General features: G+C 49.9%; 1 protein-coding gene across 2 annotated transcripts in view; it reads right to left on the reverse strand.

Annotated features, from left to right (window-relative positions):
- PPARA (peroxisome proliferator activated receptor alpha) overlaps positions 1-15,208 on the reverse strand; it is a 73,427-nt gene that overhangs the window by 15,507 nt on the left and 42,712 nt on the right. For both annotated transcript variants that reach the window (XM_058741001.1, XM_058741002.1), the window contains exons 3-6: positions 14,855-15,090; positions 4,722-4,882; positions 2,923-3,061; positions 1,733-1,935 (exon numbers count right to left, since the gene is read on the reverse strand). In XM_058741001.1, the coding sequence (XP_058596984.1) occupies positions 1,733-1,935; positions 2,923-3,061; positions 4,722-4,882; positions 14,855-15,062 (711 nt within the window). In that variant the 5' untranslated portion in view covers positions 15,063-15,090. The remainder of the gene's footprint in view (positions 1-1,732; positions 1,936-2,922; positions 3,062-4,721; positions 4,883-14,854; positions 15,091-15,208) is intronic.

The following is a 15,208-nucleotide window of genomic DNA, read 5'->3' on the forward strand; positions in this document are numbered from 1 at the left end:
TCAGCTCGGGCCGAGGGGGCTCCTTCCAAGGGCGTGTGGATCTTGGTGGGAAGGATCTCGGAAACATACTCCATGGGAATGAAATTAATATTAAAGAACAGTGTTTGGTTAAGAGTAAAGATGACTTTTAAGTTCCCTTTAAATTCTAAAAACCCAAGCGAGCAAGAGAAGATCTCAAAGAGATCAGAATTGCTGGTGACTCTAATACAGGGTTATTCTAATCATTTCCAAGAGGGAAATTCAAAATTAAAAACTTATTTTATTCTCACCCTTGTGATCCAGAAAGGGTCTCATTTATAAAAGCCTCTGGGGCCTCCCAGGATGGGTGTGGCTTTGCCAATTTAATAGAGTTTGCCTGAGCTGTTCCGAAATGTCTCAGCCTATTTAATGGGAGAATTTCACTGAAGAATTAAAGACTCCGTCAAAGAGAAGGTTGGTTTGTTCATGAAAGTAAGTGGCTTGTGAAATACTTCATTTTCCTGTGACTAAAAATTCCAGCTTGTAATTCCCAATCAGGATTGCTTTCAGCTAGCTACTCATTAGCACAAATTAAACCTGTTTCACCATGCGTGTAGGAAAAAGGCAAAGTATCTTCATCAGCCAACCGTGGGCCAGCCCCTCTTTGAAGAGGCCCTGGGATTAGTTCTGTAATGGAGACAGAGGCTGAGCTGACCATGGGGTGGGGGGTTACAGGAGGCAGAGTGAAGGAGGATCCCCAGACACCCGCTCAGTGCTGCGGAAAAGGTCCAGAGAAGACAATAAAATTTCCGTAAACGAATAGCCCTTTCTAAGCCCAGAGATATCCTCGCCTTTTCTTTTTTTTTTTTTAAATTTTTTTTTTTTTTTAATGTTTTTTATTTATTTTTGGGACAGAGAGAGACAGAGCATGAACGGGGGAGGGGCAGAGAGAGAGGGAGACACAGAATCGGAAACAGGCTCCAGGCTCCCAGCCATCAGCCCAGAGCCTGACGCGGGGCTCGAACTCACGGACCGCGAGATTGTGACCTGGCTGAAGTCGGACGCTTAACCGACTGCGCCACCCAGGCGCCCCTATCCTCGCCTTTTCAATGAAGAAACAGGAGGAGGCCTTGGAGCGGGGGAGGGGAGGGGTGATGGGAAAAGAGGGAGGAGTTTTAGGGGAAGGGTAAGTAAGAACGCATGTTGGGGGACACCTGGGTGGCTTAGGAAGTTAAGCATCTGACTCTCGATATCAGTTCAGTTCATGATCTCATGATCTGTGAGCTTGAGCCCCGCATCAGGCTCTGCACGGACAGTACGGATCCTGCTTGGGATTCTCTCTGTCTCTCAAAATAAATGAATAAATAAAAATAATAAAAAGAACACAGGTTGAATGAAAAGAAAATGCTTTCATTTTCTGGCATAAAGTAGAGATTTTTTTTTTTTTAATGCACTTAAGAAATGCCCCTAAGCTATTAACCGGATTTGTGTGTGTGTGTGTGTGTGTGTGTGTGTGTGTGTGTGTATTAATCACGCAGTCATTGTAATAACTTGGTTGCCAAGAGCTCTGAGGCGCAGCGAACCCAGGAGTTGCTGTTAAGCTGCCTCTTAGTCTCTGGACGCCTCTATCCACGGCCTCTCGTTTGCCTTGGGGGTAAACACCACTCTCCCAACATCTAACACCTGTTTCCTCAGCCCCTCCTTGGGACTCTAGCTGACGGGTCGCCAGGGGGACGCTTCAGGCTGGATGGCAAACAGCCGCGGGGACACCTACCGGGTTGTTGTTGGCTTTCCCCGCCAGGATGACCCGGGCCTTGACCTTGTTCATGTTGAAGTTCTTGAGGTAGGCCTCGTAAATTCTCTTGGCGAGGGATTTCAGGTCCGCCGTTTCGGCATCTTCTGGGTCGTGTTCACACGTGAGAGTTTCTGCTTTCAGTTTTGCTTTTTCAGACCTTGGCATCCGTCCAAAACGAATTGCTGGGGAAATGGGAATAGGAAGTGAGCAGAAGTGACCAAGGTGGCCCGTGACAGCTACCGACCGCCGGGCAGAGAGTTTGCGCCGAGGGTTCATCCACGAGTGAAAACCCACCCTCCATATCGGCCAAGGTTCTGCTCTGGAGCAAGGAAGATAAAGCTCAACCTTCATAAATCCTGGACTTTAAAAAAAAAAAAAAAAAAAAAAAAAAAGGTGAAAAGAAAAGGCCACACCGGGGCGCCTGGGGGGCTCGGTCAGTGGAGCGTCCGACTTCGGCCCAGGTCACTATCTCGCGGTCCGTGGGTTCGAGCCCCGCGTCGGGCTCTGGGCTGACGGCTCGGAGCCCGGAGCCTGTTTCAGATTCTGTGTCTCCCTGTCTCTCTGACCCTCCCCTGCTCATGCTCTCTGTCTCAAAAATAAATAAATGTTAAAAAAAATTAAAAGACAAGACAAGAAAAGGCCACACCATTTACTCATTTCAGCAACAGGACCGGCTGGGGGTTGTTTACTGTCGTCAGGTCCAAAACTGACCCTTAGTTCAAGGAGACGGACGTGACCGCTAGAACGAGTTCGTCCGGCACCCTCCTTCTTTTTCCAGAAGGGAGACGTGCCACTGCTGGGAACTGGTTATACCTTCACGTCCTCACTGGCACGTTCTTAACTGGCGGCATGATTCCGAATAATGGAATTCAGCGTGGGAAGGTGTCTACAATGGCCCACGCTTCATTCGGATGCTGTGACCATTCTGGCATCCCAGCGGCAATCTCAGACCCCGGTCTTACCGTGTGGAGTTTCTAACGGGGATCGCAGGCACGCTGCGCAAGCTCAGCCACGTGGGACTCTTACTTCCTTAGGCTACTCTGGTTGCAACACGACCTGGGTCCTAACTGTCTTTGCAGCGCATTGTGGAAAGCGCGGTGCGCTGTGACCCAACGGGGGAGGAAAGCTGGGGCGCGGGCCGGGAGGGCACGCTGGACAACCTTACCTACCGTTATGGGACATCCCAGCCGAAAGGCACTTGTGGAAACGACAGTACTGGCACTTATTTCGATTCTTTTTCTGGATCTTGCAGCTACGGTCACATTTGTCGTACGCCAGCTTTAGTCGGATCGTCCTCCGGAAGAAGCCCTGAGGGGTTGAGACACAGTCGATCAGCGACCGCGGGCCGCGGCCAAGTCGGTGTCACTGCCTTACTCGTGCTCCTTGTTGCTCATTTATTGTCCTTTGCAAGCGAACTAGAATTCGTGGAACGGTTCTAAAAAGTCTGACATAATTGGGACAAACTGAGAATCGCAAATGTCATTACGCCTAAGATGCAACACGACAAAACGTGGCAAAGTGCAAAGCAGTTTCCGAACATCCTCCCCTGGTTTGGGGAGACGCAAGCGAGGTCTCCCAGGGCTACTCGGCCCTGCTCCGGGTCGGACAAGCGTCACCCCTCCCTGTCCCACCCACACCCTTACTGGGGACTAAACGCTTCCTAGGCATCTTGGAAGAGAGTATTAACTCCTTGTAACACAGCAATTCCCATCGACCACAATAAAAGGGAGGCAACTGTTTGTAAACAGTTGTCTTGCTTTACAGAAGCATCTTAAGCTCTCCCCAGTAAGAGAAAACGTCACTATTTAGCCCATAAAAAAAAATGAAACGAAAGGAACGTAGGTGCGGCCCCGCAGAAGAGGCCACCCTGCAACCAGCTTTGTCACAGGCACGTGGTCAGAAGGCTTGTGAAGGAGTCTGTGTATTTGCTTCGGTTCTTGTTCTCTCTGCTTCCCACTCCTTCCTACGTCTTTCTGATGGGGCTGGTCCGGGGGCCCGCAGGAGGGAGGACAGCAATTTCTTGGGGAACAAGAGGGGAGGCTGGTGCCTTCACTCAGTTGGTCGTCTGGGTCCGTGCAGCGGGATGGCCGGAGGAGGCACAGGGTCATGCAGGGGGCTGAAGACAGAATTCTAACCGTCGTCGGGAGGCAGAGCTGGCCCCGCTCATTGCAGTCCTTTTTCTCCCTGCGACGCAGGCCTCCTCCAAGGCCGCCCCAGGTTCGGGTGCTGCGACAGCGTCTCAAGGAGGCAGGTCGCACCTGCACCGGTAAAGGCCGCGGCATCTTCCAGGAGTCAGTAAGTATCTCCGTGCGCGCAGGGGAAGGAGATTTCTGCCTGTAACCGGACGCTGAGATTGTCGCGTACACGAAACCCCAGAGCTGAGAACACATACATCGTCGTAAAGGCACGATGTGGCGTCCGGCCACCTCCGATGGCCGTGAGGACCACTGCCCCCCGGCGTGCTGAGGACTGAAAGAGCGAGTGGGCTCCCTGGCCCCGGCCTCAAATAAAGGGATCCCTCTTACTGTTTATTTTCTTTCAAACATGTCTCTTCAACTTCCTAACGAGTACGGTCCAGCAATCTGCCCCAGACCCTCTGAACGGAGAAGCTAATCTCTTACGTGGGTCTGTTTCTTATCTCTGTCTTCTGGCAGATCTTTTTAGTAGTGATGAAAATCTGCGTAAAACATAAAAGGAACCAGGGGCGCCTGGGTGGCCCAGTTGGTTAAGCATCCGACTCCTGATTTTGGCTCACGTCATGCTCTCACGGTTCGTGAGTTTGAGCCCCACGTCCGGCTCTGCACTGACAGCGTGGAGCCTGCTTGGGATTCTCTGTCTCTGTTTCTCTCTGCCCCTCCCCTGCTCTCTCGCTCTCTCAAAATAAATTAAATAAGTAAGTAAGTAAGTAAAAGGAACCACACGCGGCCCCTGGAGCAGGGACCTTCCCCTCCACCAGGGGCCACCGTACCTTGCAGCCTTCACACGCGTGAACTCCGTAATGGTAGCCTGAGGCTTTGTCCCCACAGATTCTACATTCAATGTTCAGGGCTACGCTGGAAGGTTCATCAGCACTGCCTGGAGCCACGGGATAAGTGACCGACGAGGGACTCGAAGCTGGTGAGAGGGTGTCTGAGAACAGAGGAGGGAAGACTCATGAACACTGCAGACGCATCATCGATGTCTAAACCAGGTTTCCAAGGGCACGACTGCTCGTGAGGTGTTCAGTGAGGAGCCCCCGTCCTGGGCTGGCCCACCCCCGCCTGTGCCCCTGCTGTTACCGCTGCAGCGTCCCCGAACCTGCCGCTGGGCCGTCCCCGGTTCTGGACCCCAACACACCCAGCGGCCTCCCCACCCACACCGGGCGTGGCCCACACGCGAGTTGTTACTTTGCTTCCCTCCAGCGCTTTACTGTAAACGCAGTAAATCACACCAGAATAAAGGATGAAAGTCCATGTGGGCAAGACCAAAAGCAAAATCCATGAAAGACTTAAAAAAAAAAAAAAAGTTGGACTTTCTTATAGTTAAAAACTTCTTTCTGCTCTCCAAAAGACACTGCCAGGAAAACGAAAAGACGAACCACAGATGTGGAGAAAACATTTGCAAAGCACACATCTAATATAAGATTTGGATCCAAAGCACACAGAGGAGTGTTAAAACTCAACAGTAAGAAAAACCAACGACTCAATTAAAAAACGGGGAGAAGATCTGCACAGACACCTCCCTGAAGAAGGTACAGAGGTAGCAATGAAGCCCGTGCAAAGATGCTCCGTGTCCCTGGTTGCTGGGAAACTGTGAATTAGAACAAGCGGACGTCACCCTGCACCTGTGAGACTGGCTTAAACGAAAACAAGACGAAACGAAAGAGTTGACAACACTCAGTGCTGGCGAAGATGGGGAACAACGGGAATGCTCATTCGTGGCTGTTGGTACGAAGACGAGTGGCTGGGGTCGGGGGTTGGGGGGGGGGCTTGAGCAGGTGAGGCAGGTCTTTTGGAAACGGTAAAACAGTTGATGCGAAAATGTAGTGATGACGTGACGCTGTGCGTTTGTCAAAGCCCACGGAACGTTGCAGTACAGGGCGAGCCTTAACGTGTGCAAATAAATAAAAAATATTTAGGAGGCTGGGGGACTGTGGGGTGACACACAGAACGGGACAAAGTCGTCTCACTGTGTTACATGTGTACGAAACGGCCTCCCTGAAGGAGGCGTGGAGAAGACATGACCCTAGGAACCCTGGAAACCAGTGGCGTCTATGGGACGGAAGGCAAAGGAGCTGTGTGCAAGCAAGGCGCATCGGCGGATGAAGTGGCCCCCACAGGGGTACGGCCCGCCACCCTGGTGCCGCCATCGTGTAGACAGAGATGGACAATGAACTGGAGGGATGGTGGTGTGGGCGCCAGGCCTCTCACTGCTGGAGCGTGCCCTTGCAGATCAGCTGGGAGGGGTGAGACCGACCCCCATGGCGGTGGCTTAGACCCTTGCAGATCAGCTGGGAGGGGTGAGACCGACCCCCGTGGCGGTGGCTTAGACCCTTGCCGATCAGCTGGGAGGCGTGAGACCGACCCCCATGGCGGTGGCTTAGAGCTGCCGGCATTAGTATGAGCTCCTGCTTAACAGAGATCCAGATGGCTACATACAGAAATATTTACAGACGTGTGTGTACACACGGGTTAGCATGTGCACGTATCTCTTTGTTCCCCCAGCTAAGAGAACCAAAAGGAAAAGACGCTCCAGCAGCGACCTGAAATGACAGAGGAGACGGCATCCAGGACCCTGATAAGGCTGCATAGAGTTCCGTGACCACCATTCACGACGCAAGTGTCAGAATTCGTAGGCCATCAGGTAAAGTACTCAAAAGGGTTTGGGCTCAGTATCGCGGCACACTTACCTGCAGACTCCACACCGTTATGGTTCCATCTAACACAAGACCTGAAAGGTCAAACCTTTTCCAAGTAAGGTAACTGCATCCCAGAACAAAACTCAGAAATATTTACGGGGATACAAAAATATCCATCGTGAACTAAGTTCACAATGGATGGCATCCAATTAAAAAATTAAAAAATACATGGGGCACCTGGGTGGCTCCGTCGATTAAGCGTCCGACTTCGGCTCAGGTCATGATCTCACGGTTCGTGAGTTCGAGCCCCACGCTGGGCTCTGTGCTGACAGCTCAGAGCTTGCTTCAGATCCTCTGTCCCCCTTGCTCTTTGCCCCTCCCCCACTCATGCCCTCTGTCTCTTTCTCAAAAATATATAAACATTAAAAAAAATTAAGAATACGTAGGGGCGCCTGGGTGGCTCAGTCGGTTGAGCATCCGACTTCGGCTCAGGTCATGATCTCGCGGTTCGTGGGTTCGAGCCCCGTGTCGGGCTCTGTGCTGACAGCTCAGAGCCTGGAGCCTGCTTCCGATTCTGTACCTCCCTCTCTCTCTGCCCCTCCCCTGCTCATGCTCTGTCTCTCTCTCTGTCTCAAAAATAAATAAAACATTAAAAAAAAAAAGAATACGTAAAGAAGCATAAAGATATGACCCACAATGAGGAGAAAAATCAATGAACTTAAACTGACCCCAAAGTAACAAAGATGATAGAAATTTATGAGTGTATCCTAAGTGTTTAAGGAGCTGAATGAAAGACTGGATGTGTTAGGTAGAGACTGGTCATGCCAGTAAGTCTACACTAACTGATGTGAAAAATACACTGGATGGGATCAGGGCCAGATTAGACACTGTAGAAGAAGAGATTAGTGAACTTGAAGACCCAGTAAAGAAACTATCCAGAATGAAACACAGAAATATGACCAAAAAATTTTGCTTCGTGTGGGAAATCTACCAAGCACTTAAGAAGAAAGAGTATCAATTGTTACAGGGATATACAGAAAACGGAGAATAGGGCGGACTTCCCAGCTCATTCTATGAGGCCAGCATTAATCTGATACAAAAACCAGATAAAGATTTTGCAAAAAAAACTAGAACCAATATCCTTCATGAAGACGGATGCAAAAATTCTTAACAAAAATTTAAGAAGTTAAGTCCAATAATGTGTAAAGAGGACAATACGTGATGACCAAGTAGGATTTATTGTGCTAATGTGAAGGTGACTTAACCTTTGAAAATCAAACAGTATAATTCGCCCTGTCAATCAATCATAAAGATAAGTCATTAGATCATCTTACCGGATACAGGGAAAACATTTGCCAAAATCTAACTTCAATTTCTGATAAAAATTCACAGAAAACTAGGATGAGAAGGGGAATTTCCTCGATCTAAGAAAGGGCATCTATGAAAAATGATGGTCATCTTCATACTTAGTGGTGGGAGACTGAGATCAGGAACAAGGCAGGGGTGTCCCCCCACTTAATTCAACATTGTGCTGGGGGTTCTAACCAGTGTAATAAGGCAAGAAAATGAAATAAAGGCATCTAGCTTAAAAAAGGAGAAGTGGGCTGCCTGAGTGCCTCAGTCGGTTGTGTCCAACTCTTGATTTCAGCTCAGAACTTGATCTCAGGGTCATGAGTTTGAGCCTCACGCTGGGCTCTACGCTGGGCATGAAGCCCATTAAAAAAAAAAAAAAGGAAGAAGTACAACTCTTTATGTACAGATGACGTAACTATCTGTGCATAAAATCCTAAGACCTTATAAAATATGAAACACTTAGCAATAAATCTGACAAAAACTATGAAAGACCTATGCACTAAAAACTAGAAAACAATGAAGAATGAATCTAATGGGGGCAGTAAGTCCGTGGCTCCAAAGGCTTCGTGTTGTTATGATGTCAGTTCTCCCCACATGGACCTTTTGGTTCAAGGCAATCCCAATCAAAATCTTAGCAGGCTTGTTGGGTAGACATTGAAAAACTGATTCTGGAATTAACAGAATACCCAAAGCACCTTTAGCAAAGAAGAAAAAATTTGGAGAACTTAACGCTACTTGACTCCAGGCCTTACTATAAAACTATAGTGGCCAGGAATTAATGGCATTGGTATCAAATGAGAGAAACAGATCAGTGAAACTGAACAGAGGGTCCAGAAATAGACCCAGGCAGGGAAGGTCAGTTGCTTTTTGACAAAGATATAAAGGCCATTTAGTGGAGACAGCAGTCTTTCTGACAAAGTGTGCTAGAACTTTACAATGCAAAAGAGAGAGAGAGAGAGAGAGGAGAAGTGAGTTTTGATCTACGTATGAAGATTAACTCAATAGATCCGGTACGTCAATGTAAAACCCAAACAACAGAAAACGTGTAGAAGAAAGTGACTTCGGGCCAGGCAAATATTTCTTAAACATGACACAGAAGGCATGATCCATGCAAGAAAAAACACTGATGAATCGCATTTCCTCTAAATCAAGGACTTCTGGGTTTTGAAAAACACTGTTAGGAGAGAGAAAAGACAAGCCACGGACTAGAAGAAAATATTTATACGTCACATATCTGATGAAGATACTTGCATCCAGAAGAGAGGAATAGCTCTCGGCAGTCAAGAGCAAGGACACCACTCAGTTTAAAACGGGCAAAAGATCTGAACAGAAATGTCACCGAAGAAGACGTGTACGTAGAAGAGGTACAGACTTGGTAAACCAGCCGTGGGGACGGAAAGTACGGCACAGGAAACACGGCCGATACGATCACGATAACGCTGCGTGGCGGCAGATGGTGACGACACTTGCCGTGGTGAGCGCTCTGTAACGCACAGATTATCGTGTGGAAAATTCACTGTTGTGCACCTGATACGAACATTGTACATCCACTACACTTCAGTAAAACTTTTTTAAAAAGAAGATATCTGGCAAAAGATTCTCAGCATCACATACCGTTACACGCCCGTTGGAATGGGGAAAAAACCCAGAAGACTGACCACAACCACAGTTGGTGACGGCGTGCTGGGGCTGGAGCTCTCACACGCGCTGGTGGGAGCATGAAATGGTATCACGTTCTGGAAAAGATTTTGGCAGTTTCCTTCCTTTTGTTTTCATTAAAAAAAATTTTTTTTTAAACCTTTATTTATTTTTGAGAGACAGAGAGAGACAGAGTGTGAGCGGGGGAGGGACAGAGAGAGAGGGAGACACAGAGTCCGAGGCAGGCTCCGGGCTCCCAGCCGTCCGCACAGAGCCTGATGCGGGGCTCGAACCCACACACCGCGAGACCGTGACCTGAGCCGAAGTCGGACGCTTCACCGACTGAGCCACGCCAGTGCCCCGATTTTGGCAGTTTCTTAAAAGCTACGCAAACATCCACCTTATGTCCCAGCCATTTGCTCCCAGGTGTCTACCCGGGAGAAGTGAAGGCACATGTCCACACAGAGACTGGTACATGGCTTGATCTCTGGCAGCCAATACCTAGAAGCGACTCCAATGTTCATCGGCGGGTACACGGAGAAGCAAACAGGAGCAGAGCCGCACAACAGACAGAAAGACGGAACTCGTGCAGAAGAAGCTCCAGATAATTCTGCTGAGTGAAAGAAGTCAGACTGAAAAGAGAACATACTGTATTCTTCCTGTTTTTTTTTTTCAGTTTATTTATTTATTTTGAGAGAGAGACAGAGAGAGCAGGGGAGGGGCAGAGAGAGAAAGAGAGAGAATCCCAAGCAGGCCCCATGCTGTCAGCACAGCCCCGACATGGGGCTCGATCCCACCAACTGTGAGATCGTGACCTGAGCTGAAATCACGAGGCGGATGCTTCACTGACTGAGCCACTCAGGTGTCCCTGTATTATTCTTTTTATATAAAATTCTAGGAGACACAAACAGATATATAATGACAGGCAGACCGGGGGTTGCTCAGGGGAGGGGAAGGAAACCGAGGGTGGAGAAGAGGGTTTATAAAAGGGCACAAGTAAATTTGGGGTTGATGGATTGGGTCACTATTTTGATTGTGGTGACGGTTTCACACTTAAAATGTGTGTGTGGGGGGCGCCTGGGTGGCTCAGTCAGTTGAGCATCCGACTTTGGTTCGGGTCATTATCTCGCGGTTCATGAGTTCGAGCCCCGTGTCGGGCTCTGTGCTGACAGCTCGGAGCCCGGAGCCTGCTTCGGGTTCTGTGTCTCCCTCTCTCTCTGCCCCTCCCCTGCTCGGGCTCTGTCTCTCTCTCTCAAAAATAAAACATTAAAAAAACTTTTTTTTTTTTTTAAATTTTTTTTTCAACGGTTTTTATTTATTTTTGGGACAGAGAGAGACAGAGCATGAACGGGGAAGGGGCAGAGAGAGAGGGAGACACAGAATCGGAAACAGGCTCCAGGCTCCGAGCCATCAGCCCAGAGCCTGACGCGGGGCTCGAACTCACTGACCGCGAGATCGTGACCTGGCTGAAGTCGGACGCTTAACCGACTGCACCACCCAGGCGCCCTAAAAAAACTTTTTAAACGTGTGTGTGTACATATACACATCAAGTGGTACACTTTAAATATGTGCAGTTTATGGAATGCCAGTCAAGTCGCTAAGAAAAATCGAGGCGAGAAAGATAGATCAGGCTGCACCAGCTGCCTCGCCCGTCTGGTCTCCTGGGTGTAACACGTGAAGTGAATACACTTTATAGATGGCCCTTCCACGGGAGCGGTTTACGTAATTTCGCACCATCACCCAAGAGATGGAAAATCTAATTTACAAATGAGGGATAATCTTATCCCTCAAAGTAGCCAGTGACACGAGCACGGGGAAACCAGTAAGAAGTATGAGGTGATTCCAAATGACCGAAAGGATCACCAGTCAGGGGCCGGAGGGGCTACGAGTGGCGGACCACACGCCCACCGCGGGGAAGGCTGGTGGTGCAGAGGCAGGGGCGTGTGCCCAGCACACCTCGGTGTGCTCACTTTTGCTAAGTTCCCCCTCCTGTTTTGGTCACGAAGTTCCTTGGAATTGGTCGGAGGCCAGCGTGGAACTCTCTCCCCCCAAACCCTTGCCCTTTACTTTCTTTAGACGGGATGTGAGTGGCAGCCCGTGGAGCTGGGTCAAACGTGGCTTCCCACGAAGCGTATGGACCACGAGGCTAGTTGGCGTGATGTTTCCAGGTCTTACCTGTGTCCCAGCTTTCAGACGGCGTGTAGCTCCTGACAATGACCCGAAAGACGTTAGTTTTAGAAAAGCTACCTTGACCTAAACTGGAAGAATGTGACTTCACATTCCTTCTGTTGGAGGGTGAGGACTTGGGAAGAGAAAGCCCAGGCCGAGCGGCCGCTGTGTGGCCTCTGCCTTCCCGGAGAAAGTGGGAGGGTGTCTGAACACTCTTCGTGTCCACGGCTAGAACAGAACTTTCCGGGGGCTTTACCATGACACGTCCGCCCCGCTCACGCAAGTTCCTTATTTCAGAAGGACCTCGAGACTGTGTCTGACCTGAAGGAAGGCGTATCCTCGAATCCTTTCATTATAAGAGGGACTGTATGTTTTCCAAAGAAGGGGGAAGAAACCACTTCCTTTAAGAAAAGAGACAAATTGACACAGAGAAATCTTGAATCCGGAAGAAAACCGATTTCTGACAGTCAACGTAATCACAAATAGTGCACAAAAACACCCCGGCGTGCGGCGTGTCTATGATGTGGAGAAGAAAGGACCCATTTTGAGGGGTGGAGAGCTGGGTGTTGAGCCCAGGTTTTCTCCTACTCTGGGCTTGTAACCTCCAGCACGTCCCAAAGTCCCGGGGTCTGCCTCCTTTCCTCTTCCCTTAAATAAACATAACGACGAACTCAAACACGGCTCTTGGGATTCAGGGAGATAAGGCCCATGCGGTGGCTAACTGGTGCTGGGTAGCTGGGCTGTCACCGTCCCTGACCCCGGCATGGGTTGGCCACAAGACTCGGCGAGGTGGGCCTACAACACAGAGGCTCTTCCTTGCTCCCTCCCTCACTGTTTCTGGAAGCGGCCATCACCCGAGACACTCTCTCTGGAACATGTCATGGGAAAAGCAGCCAAGACTTGAACCGTTTATAAAGGTCTGTTAGGGTCACTACAGAGGCTGCTCGGTCACGAAGGCCGCAGAGTCCTTTAACGCATCATCTTCACAGGGTGTCACACGGATCGCACGATCCCTGAGTTACGAGGTCGAGAGCAGGGCGTCAAAAGGGATGTTCGTACACACAACGTGGCTGCGGAGCCAGCTGGGGAGCACGGGGTCAAGTCTCGGCGCGGCCTCTTTCCAGCTGTGTGACCGGGCCACATTACCTAATTCCCGCGGGTTCGTTTCCACTTGGAAAGCGGCAACCATCCGGGGTTTTCACAAGGATTACGCGAGCCTCTGCACCAGCTGCCTTTTTTGCCTCCTGCCAGGAATGCTCCTTCCCGCTGCTTTTATTTTCCTTTAAAGTACTTCAAACATATAGGAAAATATAGAGTATAACACCCACCGCCCAGATTTCCAAACTGTGACGCTTTCTCACACGGCTTCACGTCTCTGTTGAAAGTACCACCTGCAAGGGCTGAATTCCCCACGGAGCTCCCCCCGTCTCTTTCTCGGCCGGAGACCCTTCCCTCCGCCCCCGCCCCCCTCTCTTCTCTCGGTGGGTGATCGACACAGTAAAGCTGGAGCCAGCTTCCCGAGGTGCGCGACCGAACCCACCTACCCCACGCGGCGCTCTCTGGTGCTGGAGGTTTTACGGGAATTGAATCCTGCTGAAGCTATCCTTCAGCATATTTTCACTCAGTGCCACTTTTTACATGGGTTCATGTTGACACAAGCGGAGCGAGTTCATTCCTTGAAGTTACCATAGAGCGTTCCGCTGCAGGGAACGCGCACGATTTCTCTGCTTTCCTTGTTTCCTGTTCGCCCCCATCACATGCACCGTCGCACTGCACGTACCATGAACCATGGTTGCCGGGCACACCCCCATTCACGTCTCCTTCTATTTATTTCTTTTTAATTTTTTTTTAATGTTTATTTTTTTTGAGAGAGAGAGAGACAGAGAGAGACAGAGTGCGAGCGGGAGAGGGGCAGAGAGAGAGGGAGACACAGAATCCGAAGCAGGTGCCGGGCTCCGAGCTGTCGGCACAGAGTCCGACACAGAGGGCGGACCCACAGACCGTGAGATCATGACCTTCAGTCGGGCGCTTAACCGACTGAGCCACCTGGGCGCCCCATTCACATCTCCCTTTGAACAATGTCTGTCCCCGGTGGGCCTGCTGGGTTTAGAGTGCATCCGCTTTGCACGACTCTCTCTGTACAGGTTTTATCAGTGCACACTGTTCAGCACAGCATGAACCCTCCCTTCCCACCGTCACTAAAGTCAGTGCAATCGTCACGAAAACCATCTTCCCGGAGCAGGAACGAGTGAGAAGGCAGTAGGGAGAAACGTGCTCCGGGTTCAGGACTCATATAGGGGGCCACGGAGGGGAAAGGACGCAGAGACCTTTCGTGGACGCTGCCGTGGAGAACATTCTCCCTCGGTTCCCCGGAGGGCCCCGGTATCCCACGCTCAGAGCCGACAACCACACGTACCCCTCCCTGTTGCCAACCACTAGCTGGGCCGACCCCGGTCCAGCCTGGTCAGTCCCGACCAGACTGACCACATGCCAGGAAGCGTGTGGAGTCAGGTGCACCCCAGACGGAGCCTTTTCGAATCGAGGGCACGGTTTACGCCACGTTACCCCGGGCTCGCTTAAGTGCTGTCTGGAAGGATGAACCGTTTTACGTCTTCTTCCTTCCCAGTGATCCCAGAGGTTATCCGAGTGGCCCCCATGTTTTATTTCTTTGTTTCTGCCTTGCTGGCACTCGATGCAGTTCGTAATGCAATGTAGAATTTAGGGAGATGGCTCGTATACATCTCCAGATTTTAAAAAACCATCATTTTTATTAGAATAGGAGCCTCTGCTTTAAAGAAATAAGAAGTCAGAATTTTTTTAGAAATGTGGCTGACTGCCTTAACTGAGTTTCAAGTATTATTTGACGCATGTATGGCTTTTAAAAGAAGCGTACTGTGAGACACGGCACAGCAGGCCCAGGGGAATGGGCTATGCTTTATCATGTCTAAAGAGTTTGCTGCACAGAGATGCGACCTCTTTTCCAGCTAGAGAGAACAATTTCCTCGGCAGGAAAAAAGAAAAAACACAAAAAAACCAAAACCAAAACCAAAACACGAAACCAAAACATTTTCTAAATAAAGCTTTTAAGGCTACAGCACACTCACCTGTAATAACAGATCCATCTGATCCTGGGCCACTTCCTAAATACTGGTATTCTGTAAAGCTAAAGCTTCCGGAACTGTCCTCCCCAATGGATTGAGAAATCTCTTGGATGTTTCCCATTTCTTGTAGGAATTCTTCAGATAATGGGCTTTCCAGATCATCAGCCTCGAGGGGGGAGAGGGGGCAAATCGGGCTTTCTGTGTCCACCATCTTGCTTAGATGGTTCCGGAAACGCAACCTGGGAAGACAGAGAAGTAACTCGTGAACCGTGGATATAGAAGAACACTGGTTTGGGGCGCCTGGGTGGCTCGGTCGGTTAAGCGTCCGACTTCGGCTCAGGTCACGATCTCGCGGTC

Source organism: Neofelis nebulosa, chromosome 8, assembly GCF_028018385.1.
Source record: "Neofelis nebulosa isolate mNeoNeb1 chromosome 8, mNeoNeb1.pri, whole genome shotgun sequence".
Classification (NCBI taxonomy): Eukaryota; Metazoa; Chordata; class Mammalia; order Carnivora; family Felidae; genus Neofelis; species Neofelis nebulosa.